Source organism: Ursus americanus, chromosome 4, assembly GCF_024610735.1.
Source record: "Ursus americanus isolate L20-20 chromosome 4, mUrsAme1.1.p, whole genome shotgun sequence".
Taxonomy (NCBI): Eukaryota; Metazoa; Chordata; class Mammalia; order Carnivora; family Ursidae; genus Ursus; species Ursus americanus.
In genome coordinates this window covers 25,423,475-25,448,505 of record NC_142130.1, presented here as the reverse complement: position 1 = coordinate 25,448,505, position 25,031 = coordinate 25,423,475, and the positions used below count along the sequence as shown (strand labels likewise).

Below are 25,031 nucleotides of genomic sequence, written 5' to 3'. Positions count from 1 at the left end.
GTTGCTTTAGTATTTTCATCACTTAGGGTGGAGTCTGGCTTATGGGAGGAGCTTGGTGAATCCACAAATGAATGTAAGAATGAGTGAATATAAATAAATAATAACAATAATAATAATAAAAATAAAAGCCAGCTCTCATGTGGCACATACCGTGTGGCAAAAATTGTGAGCATTCTACATATATTAAGTGATTTAATCCTTAAATTAATAACCCGTTTTCCATCCCCGTCTTATAAATAATAAAACTGAGGCCTGGAGGATATAAGAGATTTGTATAATCAAAGTCACATGGCTAGTAAGTGATGGAACTGGGCATTTAGCTGCATCAGACTTTTTTCACCTCTTGGCTCTTTCTGACTCTTCCCTAATTGGTAGCAGTCTTGGGAAAACAAACATTTCCAAGTACATCTGTGACTGCAGTAACTAAATGCCCTCGCTGTCCTATAATTCAGGTCACTCAGGGACCATTAGCTATCTGGATGCGTCTGCTACCATGGGGAATTTATAGAGAAAAGCAATGTGTTTAATTAAGTGGTTGTCGAAAACACCCACCCAGTATAAATGGTTTCTGGCAACAGAGGTGCTGTTGTTGCTGCCAGAGTCCTGCCACAGGTCATTAACATCTTAATGGATTCGAGGCACTTTCCAGCTTGAGTGCTTTCACCCAAGGATTCAAGGGGTCTCTTGGAGGCCCAGGGAAATGGAGGTAGGACTCAATGAATGGACCCAGCTAGTGTCAGTGAAGGGCTTCAAACAGTAGATGACTCTATCGGAATTAAATTCAAGTCAAGTTCCTGATGGGTTCTGAGCCCCCACATGCCGGACAGCACTGGGAGGTGGGCAGAGATGGGCTTAGACAAACATGAACCAGAATCAGGCTCTGCCTCAAGGAAAGCCTTCCTCACAGTGTGCACAGTAGACTATGCTATGGAGTATAACGTGACCAGGAAGAAGAAAGGGATTACTCGGAGTGAATTAATATGGACAGGCTTTATAGACATAATACCTCTCAAGGACTGGAAAGTTCTGAGCAAACATAAAGGAGAGAAGGACATACAAAATAAGCAGTGAGTGAGTACAATCATGATGATAATGCCAAAGCATTGTGTCAGGAACTTTGGGAAACCAGTAGGCTTTGAGTTCACTTTGAGAATTGGTTCACTTTGAGACTTTGTAAAGAGGTATCATGGTAAATAAGGCTAAGAGCAAAATGCATTCCGTAACACACAGGGTTTTAAAGACAAAGCAGAAGAGTATGTAGGCAGTGGGGAGTCACTAAAGTCCTTGGAGGATAAGCATGAGAGTGAACTGAACAACGGCTTTTTAAATTTTCACGTACATAGGAATCAACTAGGGATCCGGTGAAAACAAATTCAGGTTCGGTATGTCTGGGGTGGATCCTGAGGATAGCCCTGCTAATAAATCCCTAGGTGGTGCTGCTGTTACTCATTCCAAGACCACTTTTTGAGTAGCAAGGTCTAGAATAGAATGCATGCAAAAATGGATGGGGATGGGTAGGAGATACATTTCAGAATGTTAACTCAATTTGCATAGTATGTTTATTACTCATGACTAAAAAGATTAGAAATCCCTGGTTTCCAGAGTTCTTTGGGGTCTTTCCACTTTTTAAAAATTATCAGTAGCAGTGTTTTTCATTAAAAAAGTAGTTCAACACTCCTTACAATTAGACTGGGACAAGAAATGATTGCCTTAACCCATCTGAGGCACCACCCACCCCTACAGGTATTTGACTTTTTAGTTGATTCTGGGAAAACACTAAATAAGGTCAAATGAACAGCACAGGCAGAGTAAGATCTGGAGAGGAAAAGAGGAAAAGGTCCCTGAACTTTCTCAATGAGTCTCTGCCCTCCTCCATGCAAACAACAGAAAATCAACAAAGAAACCGGACCCACGCGCAAAGAGCATTCAGGTAATTTAAACTGTGATCACTGTCTCGGGAGATGAAAATTCACAAAAAGCAGCACAAGCCATGTGATGAGAAGACAGCGAGGCTGGTCAAGGGGTACTGTGAAGTCAAGCCCTCCCATGACCTTAATAAGTGGTTGCCCTTAGGCAGGTCATTGAATCTCTGGGTTTCTTCATCCATAAATAAAGCCAATAGTTCCTCCTGGCCTCCTCCCATGGGTCTGTTGGAGGATCAAATGTGAGCACAGGTGTGAAAGTGACCACCCACAGTGCTGCTTTGGGGATCTATTAGCACCGAGGTCATCCTGTGCATAGAAAATACTTCCCAGTCGTTCCTCAACATCCCTTTCTCTCTCAGGATGCCTCTCTTTATTTAAGCTTCTAGGAGAGCTCTTTCTTCTGAGAAATCTGTCTAAGTTAAGCAGAGATGTTCTGCACCCTTCCACTTACCCCACCCAGCCCAAGAAACAGAATCCTGAGTTTATCCAACCTGTTTCTGTTGGAAGAACGACAGACCACAACCCAACAAGGGGCACACATGGAATCTGGGCACAACAGCAAAAGGATCATTTTAGCAAAAGTCAGGGCCGCAGAATGCATTGGAACCCCAAAGCTGTTTACAGCTCTGTTATTCTCTGAGCCTTGATTTCCTCACCTCCAAACTGGAGGTAATGTTTCCTACCTCAAATAACTGCTATGAAGATTGGATTAAATGAAGAAGAGCACTTTTTAGCTACAAAGTGCTATAGACCATTCCTTTTAAAAAAATCAAAACAGAATGCCTTATATATTTTCATTTCTCTTTCCAGTTGTGGAGTTTCACTCTGCCCTACTGGTAAATATCCCTTACTGAGTGCTTCAACTTTAAAAGAATAATACAAATCCTTAAATTTGGGTAACCACTGACAGTTTGGAGAGTAATCCTCCAAAAATAGATGAATGGTCAAGTAACTTTACAAAAACTACATGATAACAAGGAAAAATACAAGGAAAAGCCCAAGGGAAGTGCCATTTAGAGATCATCGAAGTCATATGTATTATACCAGTATAATGACAAGTGCAGGGAAATCACTTATCAGGATACTTGGTACAATTTAAATGCTCAGTAAATGTTATTTGTTAATATTATAACCAATCTTTGGCAAAGATGCATGAAGAACAGCTGGAATGAAAAGTACACCAAAAATTAACAGTAGTTGTGCTTCTGTCAACAACAGTGAATTTCCAATGGACTAAAGACTGTATTAAAACACATACCTTAATTAAAAAAACAAATGCCAAAACCTACTTAAGTTTACTGAGCTACACTGATACCGAGTAGCAGAAACAGAATTCAAACCTAAGTCTTCTGACTCCAAATTCAAGACTCTTTCTATGACACTAGGCTGTCTCCTTGACTTCACTTCTATTCTATTGTCTATATGTTCAACATAGATAGAGAATTGGATTTCACATATTTATTATGCCGAAGTGCTAGGATGGAAACCTCAGTTGGTTTAGGGGAAGGTAGGCAGTGAAACACACTGTATTTTCTACAAAAAAATGAAGAGTGAGAGTTACTTGACCCCCAGTCACCAGAGGCAAGTCTTTTCATTTAGGAATAAGAGGAATGAGAACATCTGCCCCACCACTTCGGACTAATGTGTGGGAGAGAAAGATCCTATCTCCTCCTGCCTCCTTAAGCACCGTATACAAAGACATCTTGAGAACATTCTACTGAAGAGCCACTTCATTGCCATTATAACACGATTTTTGAGACTTCACAGAGTGTCAAGATGTTCTCCTTGGTGCTGCCTTACTGGGTCACTTCTGAAACCATACACACAATTTCTTCAAAAAGTTCTTTCCCAGAAGGGCCAAGAAGGACAGTGAGAGGAGGAGACAAAGTTAAGATAAACTACATCCTGTCTTTATAGCTGTAGAGGCATATAAAGCTCCAGGGTGGGCTGGGCTGGAGGCGTGGGTCCTAACAGGAGTCTTCTTAGGGTTCTCTTCTTAATGGTTTCAGCTAACTGGGATCCAGCTGGAGTTGATGCTTACATCTCTTCAGTTCACCATTTGGCCTCTCTGTCCATCCCCCTCATATCCTCCACCCAAGTGCCTTCAAACTAATTTTTCTCATTTTACTGAATAATATACCTGTATACATTTAGAACATCACAAAGCAGCTCCCCTAAATTTGGGTGATATCCCTTGGCAAATACCTTTACTGGCTTACTGCTATTTGACGCCCTTAGATTCTATAGAAGACAAGACCATAAGAAACAAACACGTCAGGATCACCATCCCTTTCGCAAAAACTACTTAAGAAGAGAGTATCTGGTTCCGTGTGTAAAGCCATCCATTCAACATCTCCATGTGGAGGCTCTATGGACACCTCGTACACATTTTCCCCCAAAACTATACTCAGCAAGTTCTATAAACAACACATGACAAGACTGTTGGGGTAACTAAATGAGATTGCACGCACCAAGTTCTTTCTGCAACGTTTGACATACGGCATGTTCTCCATAAAGTAGTTATCATTTCCTTCTGAACCCGGAATGATGGCAGAGCGATCCCATCAATCTCCCAGGACAAAGCCCACGAGTCGCCCTGAACTCCTTCCTCACAGACGATTAAACACAGAGATCCACGAAGTCCAGCTGTGGTTTATTAGTTCGCTTTTCAGTCCCAAACGCACCCTTGTACGTGCTATATGCTAAACAACAGAATTCCATGAAGCATTTCTTCTTTCAAGTGTGCCCCACCTTACGCTTTTGCAGGAGAGAGCACAAGAGGGAGGGAACAGAAAGAAGAGGGTTTTCATAATTTCCAGCTCGGACTGGGGGTCAGCAGTGTGGGTGTGAGGGCCTCAATGGCCTCCGCTCCAGCCTTAGGCCCAGAGCACCGGCCCTCAGCAACCACACACAGCCTCTGCTTGGCAGGAAGCTTTCCTCGGCTGCTTGTTCAGGCTTCACGTACTCCTCCATAAAAAAGGTGACTTTTGTGGAAGCGGATAATAGTTTTGCCAAATGGTGGAAAAATATTTTAACTTGTGTGTGTGTCCTGCCACAGACATGACATACTTTTAAGTTTCATCTGCATTGGTAAAATAGTCTCTGTTGCTTTCTAGAGTTTAGACAATCCACAAAGCAATAAATCGAGCTCTGATCGCTCATATTTGCTGACTTCCATGGTTTACTCGTTGCCACCAGGGTCAGTTCCAAGCGACCAACATGACGGCACCGAAGGTAGGGTTGAGAAGAGGTGTGCGGTGGCAGCCCGTCATGTGACATTTCCACGGCACAAATACCATAGGCATGAAGAGCCAATGGAACAGCAAAATGAAGTAGAAAACGTCAGAAAGTAAGGAGGTTTGAGTTCATTACCTTTGCTTTAAACTGAATTTACTTGGTGTGGAATTTTATGTTTTAATAATTAATAATCAACTCTCAACATTGCTGACACTTACGACATGGTGTCGTAAGCCAGCGTGAAGGCCGCCACCAGACCGGATCCTGCCAATACCGCGCAGGCTCTAATCCGTCAGCCAACCTCCCCCCCATGCATGGATCCTTCCTGTTTCAAACATGGACACGCCATACACCCTCAGCCATAATTCCAAATTCCATAAAGCCCTGAAAATGGCGACTGTGGTGCAAGCCAGATCTGAACCAACATGCAGCCGTCTATTCTATTTTTATGTCACATATTTTCCTGCAAAAATGTTCATGTGTTTAATTATGGGGGGCTGTCCCAGACCTCTCCTGGGAGCATAAAATAAAACACATATGCATTGTTTTCCCTTTCGAAAATTTGAAAAATTCTCAATCTGATTCATATCTGGCTCCAAGAATTTCAGATAAGGGATTGTGGGCCTTCAGTGATCTTTATAAAATAGAAATATTATAGTCACACTTTTGTCACCCATCGGTGCCTCCCCATCACCTATGGGGCAGAATCTAAGTTCTTAAACATGATACTCAAGGCCCTTAAGCCCTCATGATAGTGCCCACATCACCCTCCTGTATCAACCCGCTTCTGGGACTCGAACCACCCATGACTAAAGGTTGAACTGAGCTCATTAGTTGCCCCACATCTACACCTTACAGCCTTTGGGAAAGAGTCAGAACCCAGCTAGTACAGGGACGCAGTCTGCCTTCCTTGCTTTAGCTGTTATGTGACCTTCATCTGCCCACTTCTCTGTCCCACATCTCCAGTTCTCATCTGTCAAACGGCAATCACAAAACCAGCAGGGCTGTAATGCACATAAAGCAAGTTCATGGACATGAAGTTAGCTTGTCATGTGCTGTATACATTAGAGGGGTTTTCACTCTTACCATTCTGAAACTGAAATACTTGTTTGAAAGCAAACATTCTTTAAACCGCTGGGTAGCAGCTAGGGGTTTCTCATTTCCATAAAAGGAGCTAACCATTGATGTGCCTACAGCCCAGTCATTTCTGTCACACACACAAAAGTGTTACACTTGAAAAGAGTCTTGTGTTGTTGGGGAAGTTGGGGAAGCTAGTCTTAAGTACAGTCTCTGTAACTCCTAAAAACTGAACAGATGGGTCTCATCCCATTAGAAAAAAGAGAAAAGGAGACAAGAGTTGTTCCAGGCTCTCACCTTTCTTGGCCTGTGTATTTATAAGTTTGTTTACTTTTTTTGTTTTGTTTTGCTTTGCTGTTGCTATTTTGGGGGTTTGGGTTTTTGTTTGATTGTTTTATTGTTGTGAACCATCTTGGTTACAACTGGCAGGACTTTCCATGACAAGAAGGCGGTCTGAACCAGCTTTCAGGCTTAACAGGCAAAGAAAAGCAAATGGCAAATTCTTACTATGGTAGAAATGACTGGAATCAAATCTTTCTTGAAAGTAGCTTTTGATGGAGGGTGAGAAGAGGTGTAAAAAGATTTTAGCAGAGAGGAAGACCAAAGAGAACACAAAGGAACTACCATTTATAGACACGAAATGAGGGGCACCTGGGTGGCTCAGCTGGGTAAGTGTCTGACTCTTGGTTTCAGCTCAGGTCATGATCTTGCAGTTGTGGGATTGAGCCCCATGTCGGGCTCCATGCTCAGCAAGGAGTCTGCTTTGGATTTTCTCTCCCTCTCCTTCCCCTTCTGTCCCTCTCCTCTGCTCTCTCATGCTCTCTCTCTAAAAATAAATGAATAAAATCTTTTTAAAAAATAAAATAAAGGGGAGAAATGGTTCCAAAATGCAAAAGGAAGAAAGTCTGGCAGTAAATGACAATGATTGCTTAAAATTCCACGTGAACAGGACATATCCCTCATTACTGTCCATAATATAAATGAGTACCACAAAGCAAAAGAAAAATAGAAACCGACATGCCAGATAGTGCTTACCAACTCTTTGAGCTTCCCATTAGGTTCAGAGTTGGCGCAAAACTTGGGTCTTTGGGGCATAACCATTCATATTTATCTGAAAACTGCTGGTTTTATTAATCATCCTAGTTGATGTTAAATCAGGCAGAATTATGGTATAAGTCTCAATGCAGATCACGCAATCTCATTTATCTTTGGACAAATGATATCTACAGGCCTTTATTATCACTGAACAAAAACATTCAAACAAACAAAAATAAGCCAAATTTCTATACAAATAAGACAATTAAAACATCTACTATTAAAGAAATTACTGATTCTATTATTTGAGAATTCAAAATGCCACCCCTGGATTTTGAAAGACTGCATTTGTACATTTTTTTCCTTTTCCTCTCCTTTTTTTTTTTTTTTTAAAGATTTTATTTATTTATTTGACAGAGAGAGACACAGCGAGAGAGGGAACACAAGCAGGGGGAGTGGGAGAGAGAGAAGCAGGCTGCCCGCTGAGCAGGGAGCCATGTACATCTTTCTCTTATAAATGAAATACACTGTAGAAACAAAATAGGTGGCTATTTCAGATTAGACCTTTAGAATTTAAGTAGATGCCTGTCTTAATCAAGGTAGACATTTTATTTGCACAAATCAAATTTTACTTTGAAGATGGAAGGTGGAGTGTGAAATGTGCGTTGGTGAAAGTGAATAAGTAAAAAGACTGAATTATAGAACTTTTCTTTTCATTAAAGATAACCCAGAGATGAAAGATATAAAGGTGGTTAGGACAGAAATAAAGGCAGAGGAGCCAAACAAACAAAAGCAAAAGGCCTTGAACAATAGTTAGAACCTGTGAACAGAGGAGGGACACTGACATCTGTTGAAAATCCACTATAGGCTGGGGACTTCGCTAAGAATTTTACCATGCTGTCTCATTTAGCCCTTGTAACAATTCCTCGGGTGCATATCATTATCTCTAGTCTATATATGAAGAAACAAATACTTAGAAATAGTCAGATTGGTTTTCCAAGCTCATTTTCACTCAATTCTTAGAACCCATTTGAAACAATAATGTAATATGGCAGTCAGTCAGATGGACCCACAGGTGATCTGGTTCTACATTCCGCTGACTGAGGGACTTGTTTTGCTGGCCCGGAAGGTTGAACATTCAAGTGGTGCCCATCACCCCCCCCCCAAAACAAAACAAAACAAAACAAAACAAAAAAGCGCTTAGTTAAAGAAAATGTCCTGCCCAGGGGTGAAAGATCGAATGATTCTTTACTCAAGGTATAGGAAATACTGAGCTTTTCTGCTGGACTCTTTGGAGCCAGAAAACTTACTGAACCAACTGAGTATCCAAAATGGAGTCCTAACTACGTTCTCCATTTAATATTTTGGATTATGTGGGAGAAAAGAGGTGGCTCTTTCTCTTATTATGTGAATTATACTATGTGAATATATTACTGCTATTCTGTAGCAGAAAAGAGGTGCCTCTTTCTCTTATTATGTGAATATATTATTATGTGAATATACGTGAATATATTATATGACTATATTACTTTATCATTGTAAAGACCATGACATTCCTAATAGTCTCCTGGTAAGTGAAGAAAAAGTCACAGACCTTTATTATCAGGGCAAGACACAAAGGTAATCATCTTCATGGTGTCATTTGCAATTAAAGCCCTTAGAGCTAAGATAAGCCTTGGGGATGAATAGAGCACTTATTAAAGGAATAAGGACTCAAGTGTTAGACTTAGTTTTTATCCTCACTCTGGACTGGTGTCCTGTCTTCTCCATCCTGCATGATTTCCCTGGTTTCATGGCCCATGTTATTAAACGTAAGATAAAATTCAAACTATACAGTGACTTCATTCATTTTTTAACCTTCTTTTCCACTGACCCCTGAGTGGGACGGTTAGTAGCCTGATGTGGCTGGAAGGAGAGTACTTATAAGAGATCTGGATTGGAACCAAAGAGATGGGTGAGGAGGCCAGTGCAATAGTCCTTGAGAGATACAATGAGCGCCTGACCTAAGGGAGTCAGAGTGATAGCTGTGTGAAGCAACTAGCGAGGAGTCAAGCCTAGTCATACATCAGCCATAAGGGCACCACGAAACTTTACTCTCTAACTGGGGGATATGCCAATCAATGATCTTACACAGCATCCAGAAGAAACCCTTCCACATGCCTATCTTCTCTTCTTTTACAGTGGTGTCAAGGAAAATGCTCTATTTCCACTGGCCTTCACTTAGCCATAACTACTCACTCTGTCAAGAGCCAGAAGCCTTGAATTATTTCTCCAGAAGTCTTGGCTATGTGGCCCTTCAAGTCTTCCATGGCAGTCTCAATGGCCCCCGGCTGAGTGGAAAAAAGAAAATGCCTAGTTTAGAGAAAACTGAGCCCTCTTTGTGCTTATGATTAGTGAGTATAACCCAAGCCTCCTCCAGAAAGCTGACGGAAAGATAGCTCTTGCATTTGTCTGTTTGTTCCAGGCACAGCTTCCCGGGGAGCTTCGTCTTAAGCTCCGGTATTTACAAAGCTGATCTTCTTGGGTGGAACTAAAGTGACCCAAGTCCTGTCTCCCATGATCTTACTTACGCTTTCTCACAGAAATGAAGATAGCCATTTTCAGAGGGCCAGTTTTCCTGAATAAACATGGTTATCAGAAAGTTCGAAACACTTAGTAATATATACATTGTTAAAATCAAACCTTTCTCTCTTCAAAGAGCACATGGCAATAAAACACCTAAGAGAAATCTTTTTCTAATATTTTAACCAGAATTTTAGCTGACTCTGGGGAATTAACTTTTTTGTCTCCTTATCTTGCATTCTTTACCCTTCTCCAAACTGGTGCCCCTACTTATGGGCCTACCTCTAGTTTAAAAGTTGACTAACCTTTTTCCTGAGAGGAAATTCATAGACCTTTAACTCAGTGATCCCTAAACTTTCAGCGCACATCAGAATCGAAGACACAGATGTCTGGGCACTGTTTCCAGAGTTTCTGATTTAGTAGGTCTGGAGAGGGCCTGAGAATTTGCATTTCCAACAAGTTCCCAAGTGATGCCGTTGGTGTGGGACTGTACTGTGAGAGCTATTCTCTCTAGACAGTGATTCTCAACCTTGGCTACACATCAAAATCATCAGGGGAGCTTTTAAAAATCCTGATGCCCGCGCTGCACACCAGGGCAAACATATACAGATACTCAGCAGATGGGACTCACATATCAGTACATCAGGATTTTTCTTAAGCATCCCAGATGACTCCAATGTGTAACCAAGGCTGAGAACCACTACAGCCCAGGGCTTAGCTAGTCTAAGTCATTTCATTTTATAGGTGTGGAAACAGGGGCCAATGTGGGGAAGTAACTTGTCAAGTTCACTCAGCTGAGAAGTGGTAGACAAGAAAACAGACATTCCATTGCCCCACCTACAATGCAGTACTGGCCTCATTCCCAGCCCTGAGCTACTGACAAGTAGGTTGGCAGTTCTTGAATATTCTCTATATAACAGGGCTTTAATACTAACCACCTAATCTTCTCTAAATATTAACATTCCTAATCCTCCCAGCTTGAGACCCTTCCCTCACAAAAGGAAACCAGGACACTAGCCTGACCTAGGACCCATTCAAATGCCTTTTCCTCTCTGAGGTGGTGGGGGTGGTGGTAGACTTAGGTTTGTTGCTTTCTCAGTCTATGATGAAAGGCTTTGAAATATTTTGGCCACAGAGTCCATTAGTCAAGGGGAAAAAAACCTTTGAATAGGGGAATCCATACACGATAAATAGGAAAAGAATGGCACTGCTACGGATGAAGTGGTGGGAAATGGTGCGGAGCTTTCCCTACTTAGCTCTGCCACCCCCCCCTTCCAATTCACTGGGCACAGCCCAAGTCATCCAGGAAATGTCCATTGAACAGAGTCAAGTGACCTGGGTTTCTTTTCCAGATCTGTAGCAAATCAATTCTGTGACCTCTCACCAACGATTTGAGTTTTCTTGGCCTCCATTTCCTTCTCTATAAAGACAAATGAGGAGACTGAACCAAAGCTTTCTGAGCCAAGCTGATGATGAAAGCCTCCTGGAAGTCTTTAAGAAAATATGATCACAGCCCTGATACTGAGACATTCTGATTTCCTCATTTTAACACATTTCCTGCTGAATTGAATAGTCAGCCCATGGACTGAATGATTTCTGACTCCTTTGTCATCCTCGGCTGATGGTTCACGGGTTGTCAGAGAGCTAACATGGCAGCCTGTGCCTGCTGGAAGCTGTGAGTCATAAAATCAGTAAGTTCTGGAGCATTAATCAAGTATGCTTTGAGCCCCCACTGACAGAGAAGGCTATGCCAACATCACTGTTCTAGTGACCCTACTGGCAGGACCAAACCAGGCTGGAGAGAAATCCCCTTTGATCCCACGACAATGCTCCCATCTCCCAACCTGAGCTCCCTGGGATACAGCCCGACTGCACCAGGCCCACAGCTCAAAATCATCCTTTCTTTGATGACTCATCAGGCTATTTTTCCTGTCTCTCTTCTTATATTCACGTATTTCTTCCTCAGCTAATATAGCTCAGTAGTGAAACTAATACTTTTCAGAAGAAGAAAAAAAAAACTGTAAGTGAAATTGGAGAATAATGAAATAATCCTAAAATAAGCATTTTGTTGAATGCTTTTACACCAGGCACTTGGCCAGAACATGTGAAGATGAATATAAAATTGTAGAATTTTTTAAAACCTTACTTGTCTTCCCTATGGAAAGCAATCGGCAAAATCTATCAAAATGATCTATCCTTTAATCTACACATTCCACTTCTGGGAAGTCATACTATGGCTGTTCTTGCATATGTGCAAAATGACAGATGTATATACAGTGTTCTTTGTAGCCTTATTTGTGAATAGCAAAATTTTGGAAACAAGGCAAATATCGATCAATAGGGGACTTCTAGAGATAATAGGGGACACAATCATACAATGGAACATGGTGAGTATGCAAAAAATTAGGAAATCTGTGCTAATATGGAAAGATTTCAAAATGTATTATTAAGTGAAAGAAAAATGTTCAGAAGAAAGGGTAAATATGCCACATTTTTATATAAAAAAAGAGCCAAAGGGATAAGAATAAATATTTGCACGTGCTTGTATATGCTAAAGCAACTCCAGAAGGATACCTAGAAAATGTTAACAGTGGTCCCCTATGAGGGGGGAGACACTTGATGGGACAGTAGATGGAGGTGATGTTTTACCGTATACCTTTCAAAACCTAAACATTGAACATCAGTGTGGTTTTTATAAAATGGTTGGGAAGTCTCTAGAGTTCTGTCAATGTTCTCCCTGAGGGTAGTGTTCTCGCCTTCAGCAGAAACAGTGGTTGTGCTTTTATGGAACAGTTAATCACTGTATCCTGATAGAGCATTTTACGTTCTTCTGTTTTCCGTTGTGGGTTACTGTAATAAATTGACTTCAGCCATTCAGCGTAGAAAACGAGATTGTGTGTGAACAGTCTGACTTGTGTCTAGGGCAAAGTTTAGATCTCAGCCTTTCTGCCTGCCGTGAGACCCATATTATGACCATTCCAGACATCAGTTTACTCACTTGTTGGCTGGATAAGGTAGTATTACCTGTAACAGAGCTGTTGGGTAGTGCCAAAAACATATGGCGACACTGAATAATAAAACACTGTACTGTCATTTTTATTGTTAATATTAAATGGAGGGAAAATTGTACCAGGATTTGGGGGTCCGATGGTCACTGCAATGGAACCATTAGCTCAAAGACTCCATGCCACCTAAGACTAATAGGAAAGTATGATGGAATAATAAGTACTCATCATCGAATACACATATATTTCTAATGCTAAATTTGAAGAAAAATCATGACGGGGGATCCTTATTTACAAGTCATTACACAGCATAGTGGGTAATATCTTTTCTAATAGTTCAGCACGGAATATCTTCGGTCAAAACAAACCTACTAAGGGAATTTCAAAGACGTGTGTGTGTGTGTGTGTGTGTGTGTGTGTGTGTGTGTGTGTGTTTCCTTACATTTCCTTAAGCTAGACTACCCAGGGGTCAGTTGTCACACAAATAATACTCCTGTCCGCTGGTAATAGTTTCCCATGTACTGGACTCCTTGGTTAGACAGTAAGAGGAGGGGGCAGAACAGAAAGGAGTGCTCCCAGGGAACTTAGACACAATAAGATCTCTCTCGGTGTCATCATGCCCAGATAGAAATCACTCTGTGGTAAACACATACGGGAAGAAAAACAGCTCCAAATTGGGTGTGATTTGTAAAGTCCAGGTCAAATTTGTCTCTCTTTGAAAATAAAGGAAATATGCCACTTATTTTCTTTATGCCAATAATATGCCTCTTATTTTTTTATTGTAAGTGCCTGCCCTCGGAAAGAAACATCAACTTTATTACAATCTTCAAGGGATTTCAGTGTAAGAGGGGAATCAAGAAACCTTTTGCCCAGTGAGCTATGTAATTTCTAGGCCAGGAAGAAGCTCACACAGACAATAATAATACAACTAATATAGTTAGTTGTTCCCAATGCAAGAGCAAGACACAGGGAACCCTATAGTAAGAGAAGAGGGGAAGGGAGAGAGTATGAAAGCCAAATTAGTGTCATGAAAGCAATGACATCTTGCTACACAATGGGAAGTCCCAAACCTGCTTATTAAAGTCTCGTTCCTCACAATAGAACACAGGCTATAAAAAGGCCATGGGGAACCATTAATTAAATATTAAAAGATCAAATAGTTTTAGTCCCATTAGTTTGTATGTAATTTACATTCTCAAGTATAAATTTAGAGATAATTCCCCATCCCTATTCGCTTTCAACTTTCTGATAAGGTATCTGCAAATATAGAGTCCTACAGGGAGTTTAAAAATATCTTTCCCCATGCGTATCAAGTACTGTTCCTTTCAAAAGAAGTTGCTTTTGAATATCAGTCTCTACAACTAAAGGGATTATCATAATATACCTCGAGTTATTAGCCTTGAGTGGTACTTTTGTTCAGAAAAGGCACTAGGCCTTTTTTAGATATGTCTAAGCAATAAAATAGCAAATGAACAAAAACAGGAGGAAAAAATTATCCAAGGAGAGTGATAACAAGTGCTTCAGACATTCATTCCTATGACCTCTCATTCATTGTCCAAGGTCAGAGGCTTTGGAGGAGTGGTAAAAAGTGTCAGGAGTCCTGGCTCTTAGTGTTGGCATGGCCTCTAAATTGCTGATTGACTTTGGACAAGTCACATCTCCTTTGTGTGTTTCAGGCATTGTATTAGATACTCCTCTAAGGCCCCTTCTGGCTCTGAGCAAGAATGTCACTATGTTGGAAGGGCACAGTTCATGAAATAAATAATAGTCTGGAAGCCTGTGGATAGGAAGTAACATCCCAGATGCCCCATGAAATAACATAAGAGGTTTAAGGACCCAGATTGACTTCTTTTGTGATCTAGTATTATCCAATGCATGAGGTTATGATGCTAAAAAATGACTCTTGGGAGCACCTGGGTGGCTCAGTTGGTTAAGCGTCCGACTCTTGATTTCGGCTCAAGTCATGATCTCAGGGTCGTGAGATGGAGCCTCTTGTTTGTCCTGAATTAATGTAAACTTCCAGAGCAGTCATATCTTTGCATAGCCAGTTTGAAACTCATATAACTGATCTTTCTTTTTATAACTTTGGGTATCTACTCCCAGCACCTAAGAAACTCAATGCCATTTTCTGCAGCAAGCTGAAGAGTAACTTTCCTTTCTGGGTTAAAAGGTATAAGTAGGAAACAACTTAAACGTCCAGCAAAATTTAAATAAATTATAGCATATCTCTATAGCAGAATGTTATTGAATTGTGAAAAATGATTTTATGGAAGTATAGTTATTGACATAGGAAATATTTTTATGCAACCAATGGTACACGTGAGGGAAAAAAGTAAGACAGGATATACACCAAAATGTATAATCACACATTCAATATACTTTGGTTAACGTTGGGCAGGGAGATTATGGTGACTTTTATTTTGCTTATCAACATTTTTCTTTTTTTTTCCCAATAAACCACCTTCTGTGAAATGATTTTAAAACATTTATTAAAATAAAACCTTGATCAAGGAATTTCTCAACTCATTTACTTACTGTTCTTCTGAATTTACAACCTATATGCTTTAAATTCTTACACTGTACTAAACTTATTTCTTTTTAATTGCTTCATGGGATCATAGAACTATGAATTGGGAATTGGAAAACTTGGGTTCTAACCCAGCTTTAGCACTTACCACTAGCCTCTTGGGCAAGTTGGTGCTCATTAATGGTTAGGACGCTGAACAAGCATCAAACCCTCTCTGGGCCTTAGTTACTTCTGAAAATGAGAGTGCTGACAAGCTCCTTGGTGCTCAACGTGTGGTCTGTGTGGTCTCTAATTACCCGAGGATCTATATAAATGCAGAATCTAAGGCCTTACTCCAGGTCTACTGAATCAGACCAGCATTTTCACAAGATTTCCAGGTCATTTGTTTGCATGATAAAGATGGAGAATCAGTGGGCAAGATCATCTGTCGATCTCATTTCAGCTCTAAGAAGTGATACTTTATGATGAATCTTTCATAGATCTGAATCATTCAGAGCCTGGGTCTTACTGAATTATTCCCTGAGAAAATGAGCTAGTTTCTTTCACTCAAACCTCTTTACTGCTATAGACGCTATACATCTACATTTATATCTCACTCTGGAAGTCATGGTGAGGTCACGGGCATCTTAATGTCATTCCCTACAACCAATGGCAGTGTCAAATCAACAAGAAAGGGAGAAAGCATTCATAATAGCAATGAGATGCTGCTTATGAAACGTTAATAGACATGTCATGCACTGTACTAAGAATATTTACAAAATCAGCCTATTTAAACCTATGTATAAAACTGGTATTTTATCCACACATTGCAAATGAGGAAATTGATATATAGATAGATAAAAATACAAAAATACATATAAAGCATATTCATTATGCTCACATGCTCACAGAATATATATTGATAATTGATATTATATATTGATAATATATTATATATTCTGTCTCTTGGTCTGAAGGAGTGCAAATGCTGAGTGCCTTGGGAATGTAGCCCTCGCAGCTTCTAAAAAGTCCTCAAATCTACTTTAAATTCATTAACAAGATTAGAAGCTTTCCCTTCCAACCTCTTGAGAACTTAGGGTTTGTTTCTATATACCTGAGGGAGAAGATATTCTTCACATGGACTGGAGTTAGTCATTGACTGACTTAGAAAGGGGCCATAAGTGCAATTGCACATGATGGTGGAAAGAGCACTGGGCTTCCAGACAGAAGATATAGATTCTAGCTCTAGCTATCCCACTAATATTGTGTGCCTCGGTTAGGTCACTTCACTCCCCTGAAGCTGTAATATGTTTACAATGAAACAAGAGTGATAAGTCCTCCCCTGCCTACCTTACAGTGTTACTCCAGGGGACTTCACCCGGTAAGTTACATAGAGCCACACGAATAAAAGCATCATTGAAACAAACAAAAGAAAAGCTCCATGGTGGCTTTAAACCATGTCGATTCAGCTCAGCTAGAACTACATTTTCTAGAATTTCCTTTCCTGTCTGTTTCCATATTAGAGGTGGGCACAAGAGACATTAGTGTCAGACTTGCAGGGCAGAAGTGACACATGGGTCATTTCCCTGCGGAAGATGAGTGCAGGCCAGCAGGCACTGGGGAGCTCATAGTCACAGCTGCTTCACTTGATGGCGTGGGGCAGGACCATCACCAGATGCAAAGACGACAGCTTGGCAGAGACTTCTCAGCCGGCCCGCGTAACTGCACCAGCTTCTGAGCGCGACGCATCTCTTATTCCAAACCACTCATGGTTGTTATCTCATCAAACTGTGACTGATACATCATCATTACCGAAGATAAGACAACTTTAGGGGATGCTTTGATTTCCTTCACAGATGTATCTTACAACTTAATTTTGCTTATTCAATAAAGTTCACGTACTTTGGAAAACAAACCATATGCTCTGCATATGCAAAGACACTCACCCAAACACATACATAGCATAGCACCTACCAAAGCCCCTTAACGTGTAACAGTGGCTAAGTAGTGATGATACAGGTATATCTTATCTTCAAACATGCACACACACACACACACAGAGTCACATCAGTTAAAATTTTATGTTATCCAAAGATGTTTTAAAAGCTACCAAATCAGTTCATTAGTTAAAGCTTCATAAATTGTCACAACACCTTAGCCACCATTTATTTATAATATTGAGTTGAAAAAAATTTTTTTCAAGATGTGTCCCATGTATGCTTGAAAAATGAGATCGTCTCTGTCACCACACTGTACAATCCCCAGTTTATCCACCCACTGACTGTAGCCTGTGAGCCAGCAGTTATTGTGTTAACAAGAACATTGAAGGATTGGGAAAGAACATTGATAACTAGGAAGGAGAGTTCGAGAGAGAAAAGTGCTCAAACCCAGGAAGCGCTCTCCACTTGATCTAAATGCTTGAAGTTCAAAATATCTTTTTTTTTTTTTTAAGAGAGAGAGAAGTGGGAGGAGGGGCAGAGGGAAAGGGAGAGAGAGAATCTCAAGTAGGCTCCAGCCCAGTGCAGAGCCTGGCATGGGGCTTGATCCCAAACCCCCAAGATCATGTCCTGAGCCAAAATCAAGAATCGGATGCTCAACAGACTGAGCCACCCAGGCGCCCCATCATTTTTTACATCTAGAGGTACAAACTCCATCCTCATTACCCAGCCATCCATTTACTTTCTCAGCTCCAATGCTCGGTGGAAAGAGCTCAGCTCCAGACAGTAGCCGACGGTTTGGGATTTCGAAGTGCCTGCTCCCACACAGTATTACCAGCATCCCAGTGTAGACCGTAAGTTCAATCCATTCTCAGCAAGCCTTTCTACTCCATCACCCATGTCTTTTTCAAACATGCAACAAATACCCACTCTGGGCACACAACTTTATATTCTAGCTGCTTGGGTTTTCTCTCCATAGATCATTAATCTGTGGAGATCAGGTTTAACATGAACACAGGACTGAGGAGCCAAAGATCCATGGAGACTGGGTAACTGGCTTCTCCTCAATCCTACCTGGTTATCAAAAATAGACCCTTAACTTCTCCGGAATTCAGATCCTTCCCCTGTAAAATGGGGATAAGGATAGCTATTTCACAGTTACTATGACTGTTACATGGGATAACAAATGTGAAAATACTTGGTAAAACTTGTGGTATACACAATGATATCAGAGTAGTTTAAGAGTAGTCGTGTGTAGTATTTCAGAGCACCAAAAATTTTACCCGCGTAGCGAAGTACTTCCGTGAGACGAAAGGTTGGTGATAAGGATTCGGGTAGAGTGTTGATTCAGTCACACTTGGCTGCCTTGAAATTTGTCTTGGCTCGGGGTCCTTGACTGGGTCCCCCTCCTCCGCGGACAGCTGGTCAGTCTCAGAGGGTTGGTCATCTCCCTCTTGCTTCAGAGACACAGGCTGGAATCCCTCAAAACTCCTAATTGTTGCCATTTCTTCTACCTAAAACAAAGGAAGAAACAATCTCAGTAGAAAAGAAAGGGGGGGGGGGCAGTCACCTATGCCCTGGCTAGGGCAAAAGGTCAACAGTGTGCAAATGATGTTCCTGAAACTGACAAGTCACTCACAAATTAACTAAACAAAGGCACTAATGAATGCAGCTCAATAACACAAATGCTACCAGCTTGCTGGGCCATTTACCAGGGGAGAGAAGCAGAGACCCTCTAGACAGACAAAAGGCTCTGCAAGTAGGTCCATTTTCCCACCTAGAATCACAGAGGACAGGAAGCTGAGTGTGGAGATGGTCGTATGAAATAATTACCGAGCAATTGATCTTCAAGATTTCCTAGAATATTTGCGTAAAAACCCACCAGCCTGCCAATTTATTTAACAGTTAGAAGAAATGATAATGCACTTTCTCATATGTTGCTTAGGTAGTAATAGGGCACAAAATCACTTAGAACTGAGCATATTTTTAACTCAAAAAACAACAATTCTAAAATTTTATCCCAAGGAAATAATTTAGACAAATGCCCAAAGACATCAATATAGAAGGTAGTTCATCACGTGTCTAATAGCAGAAAAATACACAACCTTATGTCTACTAGCAAAACATTGTGTATAACAGCCACATTACACACTCATACAACATTGTGTCTAATACCAAAAGAATATACTAAAACGAAGAACTGGTCAGTAGGGAATTGGCTAAATATGTTATATCATAGAGTGAAATATAATGTAGTCATTAAAAATGTAAGTGCATATTTTTATCATGGAAATCTGTCCAAAATATATTGTTAATGGGAAAAGATGATCAATGAATTAAAAAAGATGAATTATTATATTCAAATGGATTAAAATAATTCAAAAAGAAAGAAGAAAGGAAACTGGGAGTTGAATATGTATATACCTGTATTGTGTGATAGGGTTAGAAAGCGTCTAAAAAGAAATAAAATAGAATACTAATAATGGTTATCTCTGGATGATAGGTGATTTTAATTTTTTTTTTATAAGTCTCTGGATGCTTACAATGATTATCTATGACTTAAGTAAAAGCACGATAAATTTATTTCTATTTTGTAAGTATACAGCACAATTAAACATAATAAATAGAAGGTATACGGTAGCCTAGCAAAGAGCGTCCCTTTTTTGTAAGTATACAGCACAATTAAACATAATAAATAGAAGGTATACGGTAGCCTAGCAAAGAGCGTCCCTACATCACATCACCTCCTCACCAAGCTGAGGCCAGATAGTCAGACCCGCGGTAAGTACACCGTCCCTGCAACAGAGAAGGTGGGTTTTATGCCCACCTTCACCGTGACTAGGAACATCATCTTATTCTCAGGGCTTGCCTCAGCATCCCTAATCAGATAAATTCCATGTCCTCGATTCTTGTGAAACACTAGAAAGTGAGAAACAGCCCCAACTTAGCAAGCGTACATTCTTAACACTGGGAGTAGAGTATTCAAGAGAGGTAAAAATAGTATGAGCATATGACCTATTGCCTAAAGCTGGACACTTTGGAGCATGAAAAGTGTCCTATTAACAATTATGCCCGAATGAGAGGTGTAAACCGGGATTATCTCAATCAAATGTAGACATACGCAGTCACCCTGAGGGATCTGAATGCAGGAAAACACAGCTGGTTAGGGGGCTCACCAGTGAAAAGCCCTCCGCAGATCACATCACAGGTTCCCCCATCTGATCCTCCCAGCGACCCTAGAAGATGATTTTACCTGCATCTCTCTGGGGACCACAGCGTTTAGGGGAACCCCCCAGGGCACACTCAGATAGCTGTGGCAGCACCTGGATGCCCACCGGGCTCCCAACCATGCTTCCAGGCCAATCCAGCACGCCCATTCTGAGGCACGCGGTGTAACAGCAGGAAGGCTTTGCTGGGTCTTCAGTAATTTTTTTTAAGTTAGATGCATAAAAGGCAGAGATTAGCCTATAAGAAATACAAGGCACACCTGTAGAAGCAGGAGAAGTTGTGTGTGCATGCACTTTGTGTGTGTGTGTGTGTGTGTATGAGAGAGAGAGACAGAGACAGAGAGACACAGAGACAGAGAGACACAGACAGAGACACAGAGAGCAATCAGTGAAGCACTTGGGCCTCCCTAGCAGGTCTGTCGCCTCAATCACACAGAGGCTGTTGGAAGGAAGTGTGTTTCTAGAGCTCCCTGTAACCTGTTAAGGAGGTTTGTGCCTTTGGGGAAGGCAAGCCTGCCTCTGTATTTGCCACACTCTGCGAACACGCGCCTCACAACAGACATCTGCGGAAGGCTCCTGTGCCTGGAAAACAGAGGGAGGACTTAATTAGCACCACTTCCCCTCCCTCGGGCTGTCTTCTCTGGAAACACTCCGGGAGGAGAATCAGAGCACTTTGAGACCAAGCTGTTTGAGATCCAGGAAAGAAGGAAACTCAGCTCCACTTAAAACCTTACAGCCATGAATCGTGGAAAATGGAGCCCAGCTGCCTTAATCCAGGATGATTCCCGCTCTGCTCTAGTCACGGGGACATCTTTGCAAGGACAATGAACATAACTGCTTCAGCAGCCTCCCCAATGTGAGAGGGGTGCCACACATCGCATCGAAGCAGCCAGCTCCATTCCTGATCACCCTCGGCCCAGACAATGCTTCTCCCCAACTCAATAGATGTGCTCTCCTACCCCTGCCTGAAGAGACCGTATACACTGAAATACTAAAAGCATATTAAGACTGAAAACAAATCTAGACAAATTCAAATGTTTTCACTGCTTTACATGGATAAAGCAAGCCTTGCACTGGACCCATCCAGAGCCATTTATAATTTAAAAAGATCATTATTCTCTAACACTCCGTGGAATTTTAAATGCTAGCGTTTAGTACTCCAATAGCACAATGTCTGAGGAAAGCAAGGTCAAGGCTTAGAAAAGAAGTCCATACTTTTTGACCTAATCCCATTCCAGGAAATTCTAAAGAAGACAAAGGGTACAACATTAATTGCTTATTCTGGGAGGTAATGAAAAAACCAGAAATCAACCAACACCTAAGAGCCAAGGAATTGCTAAGTCTGTCCAATTGATACCTTGCAGACATTTAAAATAATGTGCACAAGGCGGGGGCAGCAGCGAAGTAAGGAATGTATCTTCCTAGCTGAAAAAAAAAAAGCAAAAGCAAAAAACAAAGATTTTCTCTAGATAGAATGATTTGAATAATTTTTACATTGGTAAAGACCACAAGGAAAATACTTAGATTTATTAAGGTAGTTGAATTGAAACTGAATCTTCGCTTTAAAAAAAAAAATTAGATTGTGTTAGTGCTGCTTTTGCAATAAAAATAGAACGTTTAATAAATATGTTGATTTGCAAACTCCAGTATCATCTGAAACTGGCCCCCCACCCCCGACATGGAGGGGCAAGGAAAGACCAGACAAGGAGCAGACCGCTCCAAATTGGTAGGTGGCAGGTTTAATAAGCAAGGGAACTTACATGTGAGTTTGTCTTGGGCGCCGCAAGACAAGCACATCTCTGCACATGCCCACCAGAATCTTACAAGCTTATACACAGGACATACCTGGATTCAGTCACATAGAGGGTCGAAATGGTCTCAGCAACACCTCTCTCTCTCTCTCTCTCTCTCTTTCTCTGCTGTGTCCTTCAAGTGGCTCCCACTGTGGGAATAGTGGGTGGAATGTACATTTCAAGGGCAGGGGAGGCGGGAGGAGCTTCCGATTGCCCCGGGGCTCGCTCGGGGTCAACTAGAGGTCCTTTCTTTTCCCTGACCTCCTTCAATGTACTGCCAAATAAATATCTAAAGAAGCGCACTCTTCCTTCAGTTAGATGATAAGAATTCTATATTTTTTCAGCTGCCAGCAAATTCAGAGCTAAATTTGATATAGTATTGCAATAAATAACTTATTTCTGTGTCCTCGTCTAAGTATGCCTGACTGCCTGTATACACGCTTTCATCTATCTCTTTGCGATTTTTTCTGATAATATTTCAGCAGCATATAAGGCATACACTGTAGCTAGAGAATCAATGGCTAGTCCAACTCCTTCCGTTCGCACACTTTGGAATGCTCAGGCGAGGGACTCGCCCAAGGACACGCAGCTAAATAGAATCAAGGCAGGATTCCTGACTCTCATTCACTGCTTCGGTTGTAGCACCTAGAAGAAAAGTAGAGAAGCAGCTACCAAACTTACCTGCTGGTCAGCTGGAGACACTTTTGCCGCATGTCTCCGTCAGTCGGCTCTGCTTTGCCCTGGGATGAGAGATGACAGCTCCCGTGAAGCAGGGCTCACCCCAGCTCCTCCTTCCTCTGCAGCAGGCACTCAGCATCCAGCACCCAGCCCTGCGAGCTAAAGCCTTCTCCTCTACCTCAAGTCAGGCTGAATTATCCATCAGGTATGACACGCACAGTGCCTATGGCCCACAAGCCTTTTAGGGGCTCAGGAAACGTGTTAATTTATTTTAAAATCAGAAGAGACAAATTTAAAATTGTATGGTCAAAAGAAATGTTTTAATTTTTTTCTTATGTCAGAAAAAAAAGTGAAATTTGTAGACAGCCAAAACTTTTGGTTTTGCCTAAAATCAAAAAAATAAAATAAAAAGACCACAGGGGGAACTATTTAAAGTCATAAAAATTTAAGTTTTAATATTGATAATATTATGGTGGAAAGGTCCATAAAGGCAAAAGAGTTTTAGGCTCATGGAAATGATAATGTGGCCCTGAATCAAATCTACGTCCTATTACTGACATTTCCTGCTTGATATCCCAGTCTGGGGCTCCATCCTAAACCATCAGAGCTAGAAACATTCCGCACCCCTTCCAGGGACTTTCAAACTCTTTATTCTGGAAGATTCTGCTCCACCACGGACTGAAAGATTTCTGTCCTGTGGACAAACTGCGCAATCTTAAGATAATTTTTTTTTGCTTTATTAAGATCAAAGAGAGACCCAGAAGAATTGACCCCAATAAATATTTGTTTTCTAGAAAAGCATATAGAGAACTATGTTAAAAACTTCTGATCAGCTTGAAAGAAGTAGCTGACCACACTGAGTGGCCACAACTCCAACCAGAGGCAGAGAAAGGGGGAGTTTGGGGGCTCTTTCCTTCTCACAAGAGTTTAATAAAGAATAGTTTGGACATAACAAAAAGTGCCACAGAGATACCAGTAAAATAAACAGAGATAGCAGTAAAACTCAGGGCTGTTTCATGGTGAACCTCTTCTAAGGGTCATGCATGCCACTGTCCACCACTACCATGTCCCTTTTTCCATCCAGTTGTAAGAAAGTCATTCTTGGCTCCTCTCCCTCTCTGCCCCCCTAGCAAGCCTGCACAGCTGTTTCTCTCTTAAGTTCTTTACTTTCCCTGTCCTCTCCATGTATCTCCAGAAGTCTCCATGGGCTTGTTTTTAACTCTATGCAACGCTATTGTAGGCGCCGTATGATTTCCATAAAGCTTTTGAAATATTAATAGCCACTTAAGTATCCCCATTACTGCCTCTCTGGATCTTTGGGCAGACAATCTGACCTCCACATTTCGTAAATGAGGAAACTGAGGCCCAGATGGGTTTCCGTGTCTCCCCTGAACTGTCCATTTAGCCAATTAAAAAGGAGTTAAGGACAATAAAGAATGAAGTTATGGCCACCACAGGGTTAAAAATACTGCTTCCAGAGGATTATCTGTGGGCTGGCTAGGAGCTTAGAAAAGTCCTGGTTTTGCTGACAAGAACTGCTGCCTCTTTCAGGTGAGGTAGTGCTGGGCTGGGGAGGGAGCGTGGGAGTAAGTTCCTGTGGCTTATGCTGCTTTCAAAGAAGTCGACTGCTTTTCGGATGGTGACACCTCTACCGACTAGAAGGGGTTAACATGCTCGAGGCACATCCCCAAAATAAAAATCCACTTTTAATTTTGACATTTTGTAAAGGTAATTTATGTGAATTTATATGTGCAGCCTTTCCTGCGTCTCTGTGAGAACAGCCAAGGGATGTGCCGTGGATAAACAATACTCTAACACCTCGAAACTCCAACGAGCCCTCCTCTGTGCCAGCTGAGATAAGAGAATTGGCAAACAAGTCTTCGCAATTTCACATTTTGTACATTAGTGATAACATGCCAGCAGGGCTGCTCTGTATCCTGGGGGAAAGTTGACTTGATGCAGGGTCTTTTCCCTCCCAGCTGCCCCCTGGTGGGCCGGGCCTTGTGATCATTCAGCAAGGGGGTGGGGGGGACACAGGGCCAGCATGAT

The 25,031-nt window shown here is 41.4% G+C and overlaps 1 protein-coding gene across 2 annotated transcripts in view; it reads right to left on the bottom strand.

Moving 5' to 3' along the window:
* Positions 1-22,543, bottom strand: part of TPRG1 (tumor protein p63 regulated 1) — a 198,704-nt gene extending 176,161 nt beyond the window's left edge. Inside the window, exons 1-3 of one of the 2 annotated variants that reach the window (XM_087861512.1) lie at positions 22,357-22,543; positions 18,568-18,798; positions 9,513-9,604 (exon numbers count right to left, since the gene is read on the bottom strand). In XM_087861512.1, coding sequence (XP_087717638.1) covers positions 9,513-9,604; positions 18,568-18,789 — 314 coding nt within the window. In that variant the 5' untranslated portion in view covers positions 18,790-18,798; positions 22,357-22,543. The remainder of the gene's footprint in view (positions 1-9,512; positions 9,605-18,567; positions 18,799-22,356) is intronic. The other variant, XM_045811264.2, reaches the window with a different exon arrangement.
* Positions 22,544-25,031: the final 2,488 nt, after the last annotated feature.